The 18725-nt window shown below is 44.8% G+C and overlaps 1 protein-coding gene across 1 annotated transcript in view; it reads right to left on the reverse strand.

The window, feature by feature from the left end:
* Positions 1 to 5179: 5179 nt before the first annotated feature.
* The window catches only part of LOC311324029 (cadherin-12-like), a gene marked incomplete at its 3' end in the record, with an annotated part of 61154 nt that continues 47608 nt past the window's right edge, over positions 5180 to 18725 (reverse strand). Inside the window, exons 8-11 of the mRNA XM_084456395.1 lie at positions 10628 to 10749; positions 8335 to 8446; positions 7241 to 7492; positions 5180 to 5691 (exon numbers count right to left, since the gene is read on the reverse strand). Of these exons, the coding sequence (XP_084312521.1) occupies positions 5180 to 5691; positions 7241 to 7492; positions 8335 to 8446; positions 10628 to 10749 (998 nt within the window). The remainder of the gene's footprint in view (positions 5692 to 7240; positions 7493 to 8334; positions 8447 to 10627; positions 10750 to 18725) is intronic.

The raw sequence follows: 18725 nt of genomic DNA on the forward strand, positions 1-18725 counted from the left end.
GGATCGGGGGCAGTGGACCACTCTCTGGGCTACCCACCTGCCCCCACCAGTTGCCAAAATGTGCCCGCACACTTAATTGTTTATCAACAGAAAAAGGGTATATATATAATGGGTAATTACTGAGACATATTGTAGGTATAATTTAAAAACAGGAGTATTTCATATGTTCAGTTACTGCACATAAATTCAATAACTGACATAGAACCAACATTACAGGGTAACCGCATTTTTACATAGCTTGTATAACATCCAGTGACAAAAAACTATCCACACCACAAGTTTTGAACCCAAGTTTTGTGGGATTTGAACTCACAAGATCAGTATGGCAGACGAGCTCCTTAAAGGATATGTACACTGAAGTTCATTTTTAACCCTATTCCTGGCTTGCCTGGCATGTATCTGACTAGTACAGGTTCAATTATTTCTGTTTTGTGCAGTACAGAGTTCTGTGTCAATAACGTTGACGCGTGCACCCTGGCTCGTTGCTAGCTATGGGCACACTCGAAAAATTCTAAGAAGTATGATATACGTGAATTTCAAGTTCAGGAATTACATGGTTTATGCTTACCAAGCTCTGAAGTCGTCCTGTAAACACCATAGGTCCTTTCGCCTCTGCATTTCGAAATAACAGCTAACTTGTAACAGTACTACTTTCACTGAACATTCAACAGCCATCCCTTCACGCTGTAAACCTCCGCGACAGCGTGAAGGGATGGCTGTTGTATGTTCGGTGAAATTAGTACTGTTTACAAGTTACTGTTGTTTGCAGAGGTGAAAGGACCTATGGGGTTCCTGTAATGTAATTCCTGAACTTGAAATCCACGTATATCATACTTTTTCGAGTTTTTCGAGTGTGCCCATAGCTAGCACACTCGAAAACAGACAGCAGACGGAACGTGCACGTATCGCTCGCTCATACAGTATTTGACTGTTCTACCCCCTCCCAAATATTTTTTACAATATTTGTATGAATTTACTATTCGGGAAAAAGCTACTATTTGTGCTCATCCGAATACCGTATTCGTAATCGGGCACACCCCTAATGCTAAAGTAGTGGTACTTCTTCTTCTTCTGTGGAGAAGCCGCCTCGCATACTATATTTCAGCAAATAATATTTCAGCAGCCAGAAACAAGCATCCGTCAGAAAAGAAGTTCACTGAACATCAAAGAGCTTTCATTGAGCTAACTGAAGAGTTAAATGAGACAGTCTTTTCAGATAATATGACTGTCACAACACTGAGTGCTGTAACTGAGAGCTATGGAAGAAAACTTAGTAAAGTGGAAGAATCAGCTGCAGTATACAAGTCATGGAAACTCAAAGAAAAGTTGGTCCAAAATTATGGAGACAGGCTCATTTTCATTGAACATCCTGGAAAGTCAATGGGGAACACTGAACTAGGGGAGAGGACAAATGGGCAAACCAACAAACAAAGGGAAAACAAACAAAGACGTGTCAATAAGACAAACCAGACTTACACACAGGAAGACTGGAGCATGGCGGAACAAGGAACAGAAGCACAGAGGAACCACAAGGACTGGACAAACACAGGGACTACAATACTGGAGAAAGCTGGGGATCACAAAAAGCATGGAGCAAAAAAGGACCGGGCAAAGACACAGGGAAACATGGAAGCTTCAAAAGGAGAACAATCAAGGAGTGAGGGGGAGAAGGCCACCCGGGCACAAGGGGAGTGGACGTCAGCACAGGACACAGAGAATATGAGCTAGGGACCGCTGGACTGAGGCACTGGGGAGATACTCTAGGGGCCGCCAGACTGAGGCACTGGGGAGATACTTTAGCAACAGGCTGGAGTAGTAGCATTTGCTCCACACTCACACAAACACACACACACACACACACACATACACACACACACACACACTTTATTTTATGCATCTGTTCTATTTTTGTATGGTATGTTCTTGGTTCTGATTTAAATTGATTATTTCAATAAAAATGATTCTACCTACACATTGGATCTTTATGTTTGTAATTTTAGTTAAACTTTATTGGGTTATACACTCACACTTTGACTGTTTGGTGTAGCCTACAGCACCTGGCCTTTCCCTCTCCAAATATGAGCATTTTGTAATCATCTAATTTGTTTGGTTCCAGAGAAGTAGTAGGTCTTTAAGTCGCATTGTTTGCAAGAAAAAACAAAATATATATCCACACAACCATTTGGTTTTAGTTCAATAGCACCCTAGGCCAACCAGTAACAGTATATCCAATGGGAATCTATGTTTTCCCGATGAATAAGAGAAAGGTTAAGGAGTGCTCTTGTCCTATCCACAAAAATACAATTTCCGCCTAAGTTAAAGCTATGTTTACATGAGCTTATATAAGTATTTATTTATATAAAAATACATATTTGACTCTCTGGTTATATTGGGCAGGTACCTACTTCATACCACAGCAAATTTGATGAAAATCTGAGTAAGCATTATCAAATTATGGGCTTTGTTGTCACCTCACCCCTAATCGGACAGGCTTAATTTGGCTCTTTTTCAGATATTAGGGTAGGTCTAAAGATTAGCCCAAAAAACGTATTTCCCACAAAACTAAAGTTCCACAACCATCCATCTCATTAATGGGACACATAGGGGATATGAAAAAGCATGGTTGTGTTTTGTTCTAACTCGGGTAGGGGTATCTCGAAAACGAAAGCCTTTTTTGAGGACTTGCTGCTAGCCTATAAGGAGTGTGGCTCATCAAAGGCCATGTTTCAGCTGGTAGGACTTGTTGTCTATAACAATCTCGGATCAAACAAGATACTCAATGGCAAGCTATGCAAAATTGATATAGAGTGAAAGGGGTCAGAGCAGTTCAGTAAACAAAGACCACACAGTCACTCAGGATTCAGGCCGCAGGGTACGTATGTTGAGGGAGAGGAAGATACAAAGAAGTCTTTACACTTGTCACATTGCCTCTTCTGGCTTTCATTCATACAGTATCCCCAGCTCTGCTGACTAATTCTCCATCTTGCCTTAAAGACTTATACACTTGCTCAGGGTGAGGACATTTCGCTGGCTGTGCAGAAGACCATCGCTGGCCCATGTCCAGACTTCTATCTCTTGATGTGCGATGGTAAATCAAGTGGCCCTAGAAACGTTTCCTTTACAAGCAGGGCTGTATTGTTGAGGTGTCAGGGATTAGGAGAGGAGATGCTGCACACAGGCAACAAAACAATGTGTCAAACAGCCAAGAGTGTGATAAGTGGGAATAGAGCAGAGGCATCTGAGAGGCTGATGCTGTGCCTGTGCAGTGTTGTGTGCGCACACATACATTTTACAGCTTTGCTTGGTAAGGACTGTTCCTTGCCAATATGTCCTTCAATACTCAAAGACAATACTGCTCTACTAAAGATTTTTATACTAAAGACACTCCAATTCAACAAAGATGACGATTAGAGAAACCTAAAAGCTGTATTAAAAAATAAATGTTACTTCCACCATGAACGAAACATAAATACAATGTTGAAGTGGGTTTATTTAAGAAAACAATGTTTATTACATGACCGCATTATTCCATTTAGCCCTAAATTATTTTCTTCTGCTTTTTACAAGTACAAGTCTATACATCTGACCCAACTGACTGAAACGTCCATTTTCATGTTGGTCTTGAATAATTACAAAAATCCTCAAGTGTCTTCAAAAATAAAAAATACAGGTTCGTGATTGAGAGATAAATAGATAAATACATAAACCATATTAAACAAAATAAAGCAAATAAATAAATATAACAATAAATAACATTCAAAATATCTTTGGCCAAACTTGGGCCACTAATTCCCCTCATAAACTTGAGGGTGGTCTCAAAACAGACATGCCTCTGGGAGTCAGCATACTGTATGGTCAAATGACCAGCTTTACTTAAAGGAATATGCTCGTTTTTGACAACCTGGACCTTATTTACGACATATTATAAGAAGTTTGACTCACCCAGATCACTTTTTTGTTGTTCGGAGGCCTGTAGAAGAAATATAAAATCCAGCGCGAGCCAGTATATCCATGTAATGGCGGCGCACGGGGCATAGGGAATGCCGTTTCTCAAAATCCATTTTCGGCCGCTAAACGGTTGTTTTCATCAATCACATTGCATGAATCGACAGTTGATATTCCTCTACGCCAGCCATTGTTTTGGTTCCAAATAAGGGGTCTTGATCCTCTGTAACAAGCCTCTTTACAAGCCGCTCCCCCACTTGCTCCAGCACGCATGCGCACAGGCCAGCGCGCAGACTTGCTATTCTCCGTCTGTAGGCTACACTCGCGGCTCACATTCTCTGCGCTACGATCGGATTTTCTAGATCCTCTAAATCTGACAAATATTCAGCCATATTGCACACAATATTCTAGGCACCAACAATCCGATCGTAGCGCAGAGAATGTGAGCCGCGAGTGTAGCCTACAGACGGAGAATAGCAAGTCTGCGCGCTGGCCTGTGCGCATGCGTGCTGGAGCAAGTGGGGGAGCGGCTTGTAAAGAGGCTTGTTACAGAGGATCAAGATCCCTTATTTGGAACCAAAACAATGGCTGGCGTAGAGGAATATCAACTGTCGATTCATGCAATGTGATTGATGAAAACAACCGTTTAGCGGCCGAAAATGGATTTTGAGAAACGGCATTCCCTATGCCCCGTGCGCCGCCATTACATGGATATACTGGCTCGCGCTGGATTTTATATTTCTTCTACAGGCCTCCGAACAACAAAAAAGTGATCTGGGTGAGTCAAACTTCTTATAATATGTCGTAAATAAGGTCCAGGTTGTCAAAAACGAGCATATTCCTTTAAGGGTTTCTGAGAGAGACAAATTGTTGGCTATGTGCTGTAAATGGAAAATAATAATTAAACAAATATTGAGGCACTTTTAAGTAGAAGAAAATGATAACATTTTCTGTCTTATTCCCCCAATCAGTGAAAAAAAAACAAAGAAAATTCTACACAAAACAACATTCACTATAACAAAGCTACTATACTGTAGTTGAAAGTCTCTTTTTCATCAACTATCTCATTTTGTACAATCTTGGGATTTAGGAAAGCAAATAAATTGATAGAAAAGAAAATGGGTACCCAAGGAAACACATAAAAATAAAAACCTGGTAAAGAAAAAATAAATAAATAAAAATAACTGTCTTGTAGACACAAAAACAATGCCATTTCATAGTCATCAACATAACATCAATGTGTGTTCTCTGTTGTTGTTGTGTCTGACCGAGTTTCAGATTGTTCTCCGAATATCCCCGCCAGGGTTTTAAAGCGTGGTCCCCATTCGTTGAGATAATCATAGTCCTCGTCGGCATCTATGATCAAAGACTCGATCGAGCTGAGCGACTCGGCCACTGAGCCTTCACCCTCATAGGCATATGTGGCAAGGGAGTCATAGGGCGGGGCCAAGTTATCCACGTCATTTTCTTTCAGTCTCTGGTTGATGAAGTCGCGGATATCGGCGCTGTCCTGGGATACTGGAGGTCTCGGCCCGGTTTTGGCCTCGGGTTTGACGTCCCTCCGGTAGAGGTTCTCCTTGATGACCTTGGGGTTGCGGAGGGTGCCCATGTCGAAGGCATGGGTGTCCTCTTCACCACCGCCTTCATCATCATAGTGGATCACATTGTCTCGGATGTCCTCCTTGGATGTCATCAGGGTCTCCTTCTTCTTTTGTCGCCTCAAGCCAACATAGAGGACCACGATTACTGCAGAGAGAGAGAGGGTTTCTTGTCAGTAGTGAATTGACCAGATCTATAGCTCCAGATGGAACTGGAACTGGAACTGACAGCATCATGTATTGTAGTGATAGACCGTCGCCTTATTAAAAATGCTACTCATTCTTGGGAGTGCAGGTGTATTCATGAGAACACACCTTCGGGTCAGCAACCAATTTCCCTTTCCTTTGAAATCCCTTTTTCAGCATTGAACCCTTAGGGAACGCTATATCTCTAACACTCCCTCTCATAGCAAAGGGAATGAAGGATCATTAAAACATTTTCCTCTCTCAGCAGTAAAGAAACAGGTCGGAGACGTAAACAATACCCATATGGGTCTTCAATGTAATATTCAGGAGGGAGAACAATACGGAGAAATTATTCAATTGAAATGAGGAAATAAATAGCTTCAGAGGGACAAAAACAATTGACAGTATTAGAGCTGGCAGCCCTGTGCCTCTCCTTCCCTTCAAATTCTGATTTAGACCTAAAATAGTATGCCAGCTCCCCCCAGTGGTACCAGTTTATAATTTCAACACAGGTCATTGTGGGGCCGGGTGTGGTCAAGAACAGAATGTGATAAAAGGCTTCATGGTCGACAGCTTGGTTTCCCTCATCATAGCCACACAAAACAACTGGGTCAGCTTGACAAATCCACTAAGTGGCTTAAATGAAATGTTCTTCCTGTGAGTTCGGTCTCGGGAACCGCATGACTTCATTGAATAACATTAGTGAGCCTGAAGCCATGAGGACAAGGAGCTCTGATAGGATTTTTCTCACCGCAAAAACCCCTTCCACCCTGACAAAAAACAGTGGGCTACTGTATTGAATGCTTTTGATTGCTGATGGGAGAGTTTTATGGCAACATTTAGCCTTTTTCTCCACTTGTCATGGGTCAAGGCCACATTTGACCTACACTATAAAAAATAACCTTTTTTAACAGCCTACCATCCCACACATATTACGGTGGAGAGGAGCCCATAAAGCTTTATTTATGTCCTCTGTACTATGCAGATGAGCTCCTGGTAAAATGGGATGGGGGGCTGGTTAGAGAGGAGTTTAGCCCTGACCTTGGGCACGGGTGGGGTATCTATGTGTTTCTTTCTGGCTCTGTGACCAAGGAGATGTGAGTTTGGATGCATTTTGGATCTCAGCATGCATGCACATTTTGAAACAGCTGTGGCCATGCCTCTATGGTACCCTCAGCTCCACGCTTTTTTGTTTTGTTGCTCTGGTGTCGACACAAGACCAAAGTATAAGTATTTAGTAGCCAAACAGAGGGCTATAAAAACATGATTTTCACAGAGGAACTCAATCACGTATTGCTCTCAATTTATCATAGCAATATTTAAATGTTTAAAATCTTACCAAAATCTTACATACTGCAAAGGCAGAGACCATTTAAAAGCTAAGGCATTTAATACAATTTTATTTTTTTATTTTTTTTACTGCGCGAGTCAAGTCAGTAGTATGTCCTAACAGTGGTCAAGAAACACGCAGGCATCCACGAGAAAAAGGACAGCGGAGGTATTTCATTCACCCAGCAGAATGACGATGCACAGCAGGATGGCGATCAGAGCCCCTGTGCTGAGCCCCACGGGGAGGAAGATGGCCTCCGCACTGCAGGTGAGCAGCGAGCCGTCAGACTCGCAGCCACACACGCGGACGGTGAGGGTGCTGGTGCTGGTGAGGACCGGGTAGCCGCGGTCCTCGATCACCACTGGCAGGAAGTAGATCTCCTGGGAACGCCGTCGGAAGCCACTGCGCCAGGTCACGACCCCGGCTGTGTTATCTGGGGGCGCGAATGGAAAGAAGAACAGGCATGTGCACGCGCGCACACACACACACAAATGCTCGCACACGCTCGCGCGCACACACACACACACACACACACATAAACATACACATGTGGAAAAACATGTTGTGAACAAGACACACTTGAAATTACCTCCCACGGCAAGTGACTATAGCAAATTTCACTGCTCAGGGTTTTCCCTCCAACTGAAAGCCCTGGGGAACACTTTAGATTTGTTTGTGCTCATTCAGCCGGCATAAACTCAGGGGAAACAGCAGGCTAAGACTGATAAATAATAAACAAACAGTACACTGAGGGATAAGAGGAAAACTGCAGAATGTGTGACGTTTGTTAGGTGAATAGAACTGGACAGGGGTATATGGAGGTGGGGGCCGTGTAATACCAGACTGGCCCAAACCTGTCCACTGTTAGCACCGCGGTCCCTGTCAAGCATCGTTTGTTCCATGGCCGAGAGCTGGGACTCTCATCCTGGCAGGGAGGGGTAATTTGGTTTTAGCACACCTAGTGTGTTATGTACAGCCTCTTTTCTTTCTTCACCTGCCCATAAGATACGGTGCTGCTGTCCCTGTGTATCAGATCTTGCCCTCCTGTCTAGAGATTGTGCATAGAGGCGGCCTGACAGCTAGGGACTAGCCTGGCTTCTCTAGACTCAATTCGCAAAAAATGCGAAGGGTCTGGAAATTCACAGTTGCTTCCCGATTCCCAAGGGGTGTAACCAACGGGTGTACAGTAGATCAAAATGCCTCTGGACGCAACTGGATAGCAATTGGACACTATGCTAAAGTACACTTTAAGTAGACATTTTAAAAAGGACTCACTTCCAAAGTCCTGGATGGTGAAATTCTTGTTCTCGTCTTCTGGTGATGTGAAGGAGAACTTCTGACCAATGGGTGGCAGATCCTGGTCCTTTGCACTAATAGTCTGAATGACCTGTAAAAGTAAGGAATATTCAACAAAATTTTAGTAATTGTAGTAACTGTATTATTACAGTATTACTACTACTAAATGAACACAACTCATACTCAGGCATGAGCGTATTTATTATAAATTTAATTATTTTTAATAATCTAAACTTCTTTTATATTTCTATTGTTTCATACATAAGCCATAATAGAGAAAAAAAATGTCTAGGTCCATCATGCAAGTTTCTTTAGTCCAATGCCAAGATTTCAGTCATCAGACCATCAGGGAAAACATTTTTCTCTGTCATTGTTATTTGGATTTCTGGCACCTCAGCACTTTCAGTAGTTGTGAGGGTGGTGATCTTCTCATTGATTCTAATACATAAGAAGCCAAAACATATTTGGTTACCTTTGAATAAACCTTAATGTCACTAAGGTACATAAAGAGGAACGTTGTTCTCGGTAGCCAACGAGAATATGCAGATTTAAATCAGCAGGTATGGTTCTCCATGTCTAGACATGATTAAAATAGCAATCCTCCCTCTCTGTCAGGATGCAATCCTATGAGATAATAGAAAAGTTCATATTTTACATTCTTATTAGACTGGCAACAATATTATCTGGTTCCCTTACTCCAAACTTTTTCCAAGTGAACATATTCCCAGAACGACCCTATGAATAGGCCTACCTAATCCTGTTGCCAATTTAGCTTTTGACTGACTCGGAGTATGCATTCACATTAAAACAAACTGCATTGAGACACAGATACATTGTAGATTAAATGCATCCTTGTCTTATTTCATCACTATGATACTATGATTTGGTATGTAAGTTCCATATTGCAACCATCGCCAAGAAACAAAACATAACCAAACCCCTAAATGCCCCACAATTTACTAACCAACCAAATTATTCTGACTAGATCATGTGATCATGCTTCAATCTTCAATGCTAAACTCAACGCTATGCTCCACAAGGTGAAATGCATTGTAGATAATAACAAACACATATCTTTCTTTTGATAACCAGTGATTCATCTTTTTATTTTTGTCACTCTGTGATGGCTATTCAGTGATGCTCCAGTGCAAGTTATAAAGACAAAGGAGCATATTTCCCCAGCAATCCCCTGGCATACCTGATTAGAACATTTCAGTTTGAAGCCATACTGTATGCCTCTACTCCTTAAGGCTAATTTATACTCAGTCGACGACTCGACAAGTGTCGTACGACAAATGTCTGTCGACAGAAAAAAAAAAAAAAAAGTCGACCGACATTTAGCATTTATACTTCAGCGAAGTGTCTGATCATCTCCATGGTAACTTGCAGACGCGTGGCTGATTGATCCGGCAACAAATGTTCCTTCTATCCAGCTATCCAATCACAGCTGTGCGACGAAAGTGACGGCGTCTGCTACATTAGAAAGTTCCGTAGGTGTAAGACACTGCTGTCCGACAAAAAAGTGTTGACAGTCATTTGTCTGTTGGCACTTTCAAAAGTGTTGTACGACTAAGTATAAATTGGCCTTTATCCACCCACCGTGTGTCTGTTGTTTTTCTAGAATGGATACAGTGGTTATAGATTACTTTTCAAGGGAGGCTGTGCAGCCCCGGCAGGTCTTCAAAACAAACAGCCTGTAGGCCTACTGTGGAAGAGGAAGAAGCAGCCTGGACGTTTTGGCAGAAGCAGCTAATCATCAAGAGAAGACTTATCATCTCCCAGCAGTGTGAATCAGCTGCTGGGTCCCCCGCTTTGGAAAGTAACAGTATAAAGAAAGCGAGTTGCCAGATATCCGTCTCCGGAGGAGAAGAGAGAGGTGAAGTGAGGGGTACACATTGACTATGGTTGATGTTTCATATCTTGCGTGTGGCTAAAAAAAAAACTACAATAATGGTGAAGGTCTAGGTCCGCCAGCAGAGCTCTGGCTCAGAATGCTCGCTAACTGCATGAAAATGTTTGACAATTAGGCTAATTTGTTAAACATTTGTGGTTTAAAATGTGCACAAGCAGAATACTCTGCTGCATCCTAAATAAAATATAATCTGAAATGCACAGTACACTTGAGCTTGCTGATGTGCCAAGCATTAGCCAAACTAAAGTGGATTATTTAACAAATATCTGGAATACAGTTTATATGGTAGTGGCCTTTTGTCGCCTTATTTGCAGTATATTAGTTTATGTGCAACGTGGCACATATTGCATGGTAACATACCTGTCCTACTTTGGCATTTTCACAAACATATGTCTCGTAAGGGACTGCTAGCTCAGGGGGAAACTCATTGATGTCCAATACATGGACAGTGACAGCCACTCTGCTGGTCAGTTCTGGACTATCTGAAGAGAAAAACAAAACACAACAGTTAGTCACCATTAGTAAATCAGACAACAGTAATAAACAATAATACATTAAGAGTATAATAATATACAGATAACAGCCTATATAGAGTATAGGTATGTACAGTGTGCTCTGGATTCTCTCTAGACTATGGCTCTGTATTGCAGTTTAAAGGGTTAAACGAGAGAGAGGAAATGTATTACACTACCCTGACATCATGTGGTTATATTCTGTAACTGCAACTTCCAGAGTAGCAAACAGTCAGGTTTCAGATATCTGGCACGTGCCTCAAACATATCGATTGCAACAAGAAGGTAGTGTCTTGAGTTTGTTGTTGAATTTGAAGATGGACACCAACCACCAATGACAGTGACCATATAATATTGAATGTACACGCACTCACGCACGCACGCACACACGCACATTATGCAAATTGCAAATGCAGTATCTGTCTGTTAAAACCTCAGCATGCCTAAGTCAAGCATTACAATTCTATCCCCCAGAAAAAAATGATAACCACTTAGAACAATTGCTGTGGTTAAACTCCAACATACGCATAGATAGATAACCAGCCTTTATAGAGGAATGTTTTTGGGATTGGAGACATTTTTATGAATTATATTGTAGCTCAAGCGGCAGTGGCTAGTTGCAAAACTAGAATGGAGAAGTAAGACGCCTCCTTCCCTCCACTAGTCTGGGGGTCCACCTTGGGCAAGTGGTAGTACCCCCTAGCCCCCCTACCTGGGGTTACAGGAAAAACCCTGATGACAGAACACCAAAAAGGAAGAGAGACCCGGCCCGGAGGAAGCCCGGGGCCCTCGTCTGGAGCCAGGCCCAGACGGAGGGCCCGCATGCGAGCGCCTGGTGGCCGGGCTTACCACGGAGCCCGGCCGGGCCCAGCCCGAATAAGCAACGTGGAAGCACCATCTCCTCCTCCATCGTCCCGTGGACCCACCACCCGCGGGAGGAATTGTCGGGGTCGGGTGCGCTGCTAACTAGGTGGAGGTGAAGGCGGGGGGCACCGACGGACCGGACCCGGACGGCAAAGGCTGGCTCTGGGGACATGGAACGTGACCTCACTGGGGGGGAAGGAGCCGGAGCTTGTGAGGGAGGTGGAGCGATACCAATTACACCTGGTGGGGCTTACCTCCACGCACAGCACTGGCGCCGGAACCAAACTCCTGGATAGGGGTTGGACCCTGTTCTTCTCCGGAGTTGCTCACGGTATGAGGCGTAAGGCAGGTGTGGCTATACAAGCTAGCCCCCAGCTGAGCGCCTATGTGCTGGAGTTCACCCCAGTGGACGAGAGGGTCGCCTCCCTGCGCCTTAGGACTGTGGGGGGGGGGACTCTGATTGTGGTTTGTGCTTATGCACCGAACAGCAGTTCAGAGTACTCAGCCTTCCTGCAGACCCTGAGTGGAGTCCTTTTGGGGGCTCCTGCAGGGGACTCCAGTCTCCTACTGGGGGACTTCAATGCACACGTAGGCAATGATGGAGAAACTTGGAGGGGCGTGATTGGGAGGCATGGCCACCACGATCTGAACCCGAGTTGTGTTTTGTTGTTGGACTTCTGTGCTAGTCACAGTTTGTCCATAACAAACACCATGTTCGAACACAAGGATGCCCACAAGTACACCTGGCATCAGAACACCTTAGGCAGAAGGTCGATGATCGATTTCGTTATCGTATCATCTGATATGAGGCCATGCCTTTTGGACACTCGGGTAAAGAGAGGGGCAGAGCTGTCCACTGATCACCATCTGGTGGTGAGCTGGTTTAGATGGCGGGGGAAACTTCTGGACAGACCTGGAAAACCCAAGCGTGTAGTGAGGGTGAACTGGGAACGTCTGGAGGAAGAGCCTGTCCGGAGAGATTTCAATTGCCACCTCCGGCGGAGCTTCTCAGGCATCCCTGTGGAGGTTGGGGACATCGAGCATGAGTGGTCGGTGTTCAAAGCCTCCATTGCTGAAGCTGCGGCTGGGAGCTGTGGCCTGAGGGCCATAGGTACCTCAAGGGGCGGTAACCCTCGGACACCGTGGTGGACAGCGGTTTTCAGGGAAGCCGTCCGACTGAAGAAGGAGGCCTTCCGGGTTATGTTAGCCCGGGAGACCCCAGAAACAGTTGCAGGGTATCGACTGGCCCGGAGGGCTGCGGCTTCGGCCGTGACCAAGGCAAAGCAGCGGGTGTGGGAGGAGTTCGGAGAAACCATGGAGAAGGACTTTCGGTCGGCACCAAAGTGTTTCTGGAAGACCATCAGACACCTCAGGAAGGGAAAGCGGGGGACCATCCAAGCTGTATACAGCAAGGAGGGGACACTGCTGACCTCAACTGAGGAGGTTGTTGAGCATTGGAAGGAGCACTTTGAGGAACTCCTGAACCCGACTAATCCACCGTCTACGATCGAGGCAGAGCCGGAAGATGATGGGGGGTCGTCAATGTCCTTGGAGGAGGTCACTGAGGTAGTCAAACAACTCCACAGTGGCAGAGCCCCAGGGACTGATGAGATCCGTCCAGAAATGCTGAAGGCGCTGGGTGTAGAAGGGCTGTCTTGGCACGCCTCTGTAACATTGCGTGGAAGTCTGGGTCAGTGCCGAAGGAGTGGCAGACTGGGGTGGTGGTCCCAATATTCAAAAAAGGGGACCAGAGGGTGTGTGCGAATTATAGAGGCATCACATTACTCAGCCTCCCAGGGAAAGTTTACTCCAAGGTGCTGGAAAGGAGGGTCCGGCCGATAGTCGAACCTCAGATCGAAGAGGAACAATGCGGATTTCGTCCTGGTCGTGGAACTACCGACCAGCTCTTCACTCTCGCAAGGATCTTGGAGGGGGCTTGGGAGTTTGCCCAACCTGTCTACATGTGTTTTGTGGACTTGGAGAAGGCTTACGACCGGGTCCCTCGAGAGGTCTTGTGGAGGGTTATGCGGGAGTATGGGGTGAGGGGGTCCCTACTTAGGGCCATCCAATCCCTGTACACCCAGAGCTAGAGCTGTGTCCGGGTCCTCGGCAGTAAGTCGTCTTCCTTTCCGGTGGGGGTTGGCCTCCGCCAGGGCTGCGCTTTGTCACCAATCCTGTTTGTGATTTTCATGGACAGGATATCGAGGCGTAGCCGGGGGGAGGTGGGTTTGCAGTTCGGTGAGCTGGGGATCACGTCACTGCTTTTTGCAGATGATGTGGTCCTGATGGCATCAGCTGCCTGCAACCTCCAGCACTCTCTGGATAGGTTCGCAACTGAGTGTGAAGCGGCTGGGATGAGAATAAGCACTTCTAAATCTGAGGCCATGGTTCTCAGCAGGAAACCGGTGGCCTGTCCGCTCCGAGTAGGAAATGAGTCCTTACCCCAAGTGAAGGAGTTCAAGTATCTGGGGGTCTTGTTCATGAGTGAGGGAACCATGGAGAGGGAGTTTGGCCGGAGAATCGGAGCAGCTGGTGCGGTTCTGCAGTCGCTTTACCGCACTGTTGTGACGAAAAGAGAGCTGAGCCAAAAGGCGAAGCTCTCGATCTACCGGTCTATCTTCGTCCCCACCCTCACCTATGGTCATGAAGGATGGGTCATGACCGAAAGAACGAGATCACGGATACAAGCGGCCGAAATGAGTTTTCTCCGGAGGGTGGCTGGGGTCTCCCTGAGAGATCAGGTGAGAAGTTCAGTCATCCGGGAGAGACTCGGAGTAGAGCCGCTGCTCCTTTGCGTCGAAAGGAGCCAGTTGAGGTGGTTCGGGCATCTAGTGAGGATGCCTCCTGGGCGCCTCCCTAGGGAGGTGTTCCAGGCGTGTCCGGCTGGGAGGAGGCCGCGGGGTAGACCCAGGACTAGGTGGCGGGACTACATCTCCGCACTGGCCTGTGAGCGGCTAAAGATTCCCCAGGCAGAGCTGGTTGATGCTGCTAGGGAAAGGGATGTCTGGGGCCCCCTGCTGGAGCTGCTGCCTCCGCGACCCGACCCTGGATAAGTGGATGAAGATGAAGAATGAAGATGATATTGTAGCTCAGGAGGGTGCGATTATGACCTATACTCAGCTTGTAAAGATGTATGGTGTAGTGTGCACATTTCAACAATACAATCAATTTATGGTATACACTAGAAGTGGATAGAGAATATAAATATGGCACACACAACTCAAACCTTTTTAGGCAGGTGCTGGATCAAAAACAAGTACACTATAAGAAGAATGGATGACTGCACACTGTAGCTCCATTTAACATGCTTTAATCTGTGACGTTTCGTGCCACTGCTCTTCTTCAGACATGAATTTCCAATAGAAAACGCCCATATAAATACAAACATTTCTGGGTCACATGGTCAATTGGTTACAGGTGAAACATATTTGGCCACTAATTAGATGTCATCATAGAAGATACAAAAAATAATAGATATATATATATATACACACACATTCAAATACAAATGTAATCTGTATAGTACAATAATATAATGGCCCTCATAGACCATAAGAGAACATCAGGAAAAAATATCTTCATACATTTAAATATATCAAATGGCCAGATCTGGTTTTCGAGGCGCCTCTATATACAAATTTTGTCTAGGAACTTACAATTTCTGTGGATACACAGGAGAACCCAAAACTTCAATATTAATCTAAATTGGAGCATAAGTACAATAGCACACTAGTAAGAGTTTGTAGTCTGTTCATCCAAAACACTCTTAGTAGCTGAATAGCTGAGACAGAGTATGTGACACTGTAGATGTATCTCAACAAAACACAAAAAAACAAGGTATACCACGCGGAGTGACAAGGGTCACAGAAAAGGTCTAATGCTGAAGTCCTCATTGAGGCCTCTGGGTGAGAGTGTACCCAGGGTGTAGATCCAGAATAGTTCACGTCTGAGGAGAAGAGAGTCAATATCCCCTCCTCTACGAGGGCATTTGACCTGCTCGATGCCGATGTATTTGAGAGTAGTTATGTTGTGGCGAGCTTTCTTAAAGTGGGCGGCTACCGGACTAGACAGAACCTGATTGCGGATGGCACTCCTGTGCTCTGTGATCCGAGTTTTCAGGGCTCTTGTCGTTTTCCCAATGTAGGCCAGCCCACAAGGGCAGGTGATCATGTAGATTACATTTTTAATTGTACAGGATACGTATGATGCCCTTCCCAGAGTGTGGATGATTAAAAGTGTGTTTTTTATACATGAAGCTACATTGTGAACAGTTGCCGCATCAATAGTTCCCGGACTGGATCTGACTGAGAAAGTGTAAAGGAGCAGGAGGGGGTAGGTCAGCTCTCACCAGCATATTATGAAGGTTAGGTGGTCTTTTGTACACAATCTGAGGTGAATGGTCTGTGTCTAAAATATACCAATGTTTTTTGGTGATCTTCTCAATGTCTTTTCCTATGGGTGAGTATTGGATACAACATGTGATGTTCGGTTCTGAATCTTTTGTTGTTTTTTTCCTCTGTAGACACTCAGTTTGGGAGACATTTTCAAACCTATTCGCCGCTTCTGTGATCCACTCCTCTCTGTAATTTATTCTTCTGAAGCGGGTTTTGAGATCTGCTGCTTGCGCTATTCAGCTACTAAGAGTGTTTTGGATGAACAGACTACTGTACAAAATGTTACTAGTGCGCTATTGTACTTATGCTCCTATTTAGATTGATATTGAAGTGTTGGGTTCTCCTGTGTATCCACAGAAATTGTAGGTTCCTAGACAAAATTAGTATATAGACGCCTCAAAAACCAGATCTGACCATTTGATATATTTAAATGTATGAATGTATTTTTTCCTGATGTTCTCTTATGGTCTATGAGGGCCATTATATGATTGTACTATATAGATTACATTTGTATTTGAATGTGTGTGTATATATATATATATATAAATCTTTATTATTTTTTGTATCTTCTATGATGACATCTAATTAGTGGCCAAATGTGTTTCACCTGTAACCAACTGACCATGTGACCTAGAAATGTTTGTATTTATATCGGCGTTTTCTATTGGAAATTCATGTCTGAAGAAGAGTAGTGGCTCGAAACGTCACAGATTAAAGCATGTTAAATGGAACTACAGTGTGCGGATCATCCATACACTAGAAGTGGAAAAGGGAAATTACAAAAGGAGGAGATAAAAAACGGGCATGTCAACCCCATGTTAAAACTCATAAATGGTTAAAAGAGAGCAATATTAACTGCACCATTTGACGAAACTTTGATATCGTCCGTCATATATGACCGTAAATAACCTTATAACATGGCGTATAATGCTAAATTCCGAACCTGTCCTTTAAATGCTGTAAAATCAACATATTTGAGAAAACATGGGTAGTGGTGGTGGAAGGGGGTTATAAAAACACACACACAAACCAGTAACTTTACTTGATTTTATCCATTATATATACAGTTGTACATCTTTGTAAAAGCCAGCACATGCTTTTCTTCCTCTGCAACAGTTTTAAGTGCACTTCTTAGAAAAAGATTGTTGATGGGCTTCACGAACTTCCCTGGGGCTGACGGCCCAGGGCCCCTGGTAGTCAAGGGCCCCTGGGCGCTGGCTCCATTGGCCTGGTCCGTAATCCATCTCTGACCCCCCCCTCATCACACTGAATGACACCGTGACATCTGTTGACTCCTTCCGCTTGCTGGGCACCACTATCTCCCGGGACCTCAAATGGGAACTACTGTAAACACAGCTCTCCCTCGCAAAGAAGGCACAGTAGATGATGTACTTCCTGAGGCAGCTGAAGAAATTCGGACTACCGAATAAAATGATTGTACTCTTCTACACCTCCATCATCGTGTCCAATCTCACCTCCTCCATCACCATGTGGTACTACAGCCAAGGACAGGGCCAGACTGCAGCGTATCATCCTATCCGCCGAGGTGGTGATCAGCTGCAGCCTGCCCTCCCTCCTGGTCCTGCACAACTCCAGGACCCTGAAAAGGGCCAAGAAGACTGCGGCCGACCCCTCCCACCCAGGACATAATATCTTTGTGTCACTCCCCTCAGGTAGGAAGCTGCAGTCCATTAGGACCACCTCTTAACGCCATAGAGGCAGCTTCTTCCCCATGGCCATCGGCCTCTTCAACAAGGCTTGTGTCTCCCTCTGCCTCTCCCCCGCCCCACCACGGACCCCACCACCATTGAGACATACCATCGATAGACACTTGGACATGACCTGAATGTACTGTATAGGACGCACCGCACACACATATCGCGCCGCACACACATATACACATACACACACTCACATACACATTACACTCTGCACACTCACTGTATCTGACTGCACTACCTTTTTGTATATTGTTCTTTTTCTTAGCTTATCCTTTTTGTACTGGCATTTTGTACTCACTCTTTGCACTCTCCTGTCTTTGCACTGTCCTGTCTCGTCCCTGCACCCTGTCCAATGTTATCTGCATGTTATGCACCACAACTAAAAGCAAATTCCTAGTACGTTGAAAAACTGCATGGCAATAAACAAATTCTGATTCTGAGATGAGTCACATATTAATTACTGAGGGGAATTGCTTATTGGAGCCTGATTTACATTTATACATGATATTACTATATTGCTGGGGCTCTGGGGGGGAAGTGGTATTTTGTGCCAAAGTCAAAGTAAGGTCAACTTTATGGATTTAGTGTGGAAATGGATTCGCCTCTCTAGTTGCGACTCAGTGAATGAGTGTGTGCATGTGTAAATGCTTGCTTATACTGTACGTTTGTGCCTACGTACACTATGTTTGTGCCTACGTACGTCTGTATGTGTGTGTGTGTGTGTGTGCCTGTGTGTGTCTGTGTGTGTGCAGCTCTTCCCATGAGAATTGTAAGTGCAGCTATGGCTCAGTCAGTAACCTGTCTGTGACCTTGATGGAAAAAGCAATCTTCCTACCAAGGTAAAAATGACAGAGGACAGGATTTGCTGCTTCGCACTGACCAAAAACACTAACATTGATGTTCTGCCAGCAGAAACTCTGTGATCTCCTTTCATCAAGGTCCACCACGTTTTCTCTCCTCCAAAGTT

The sequence above is a fragment of the Borostomias antarcticus genome, assembly GCF_949987555.1.
Source record: "Borostomias antarcticus genome assembly, chromosome: 2".
Lineage (NCBI taxonomy): Eukaryota > Metazoa > Chordata > Actinopteri > Stomiiformes > Stomiidae > Borostomias > Borostomias antarcticus.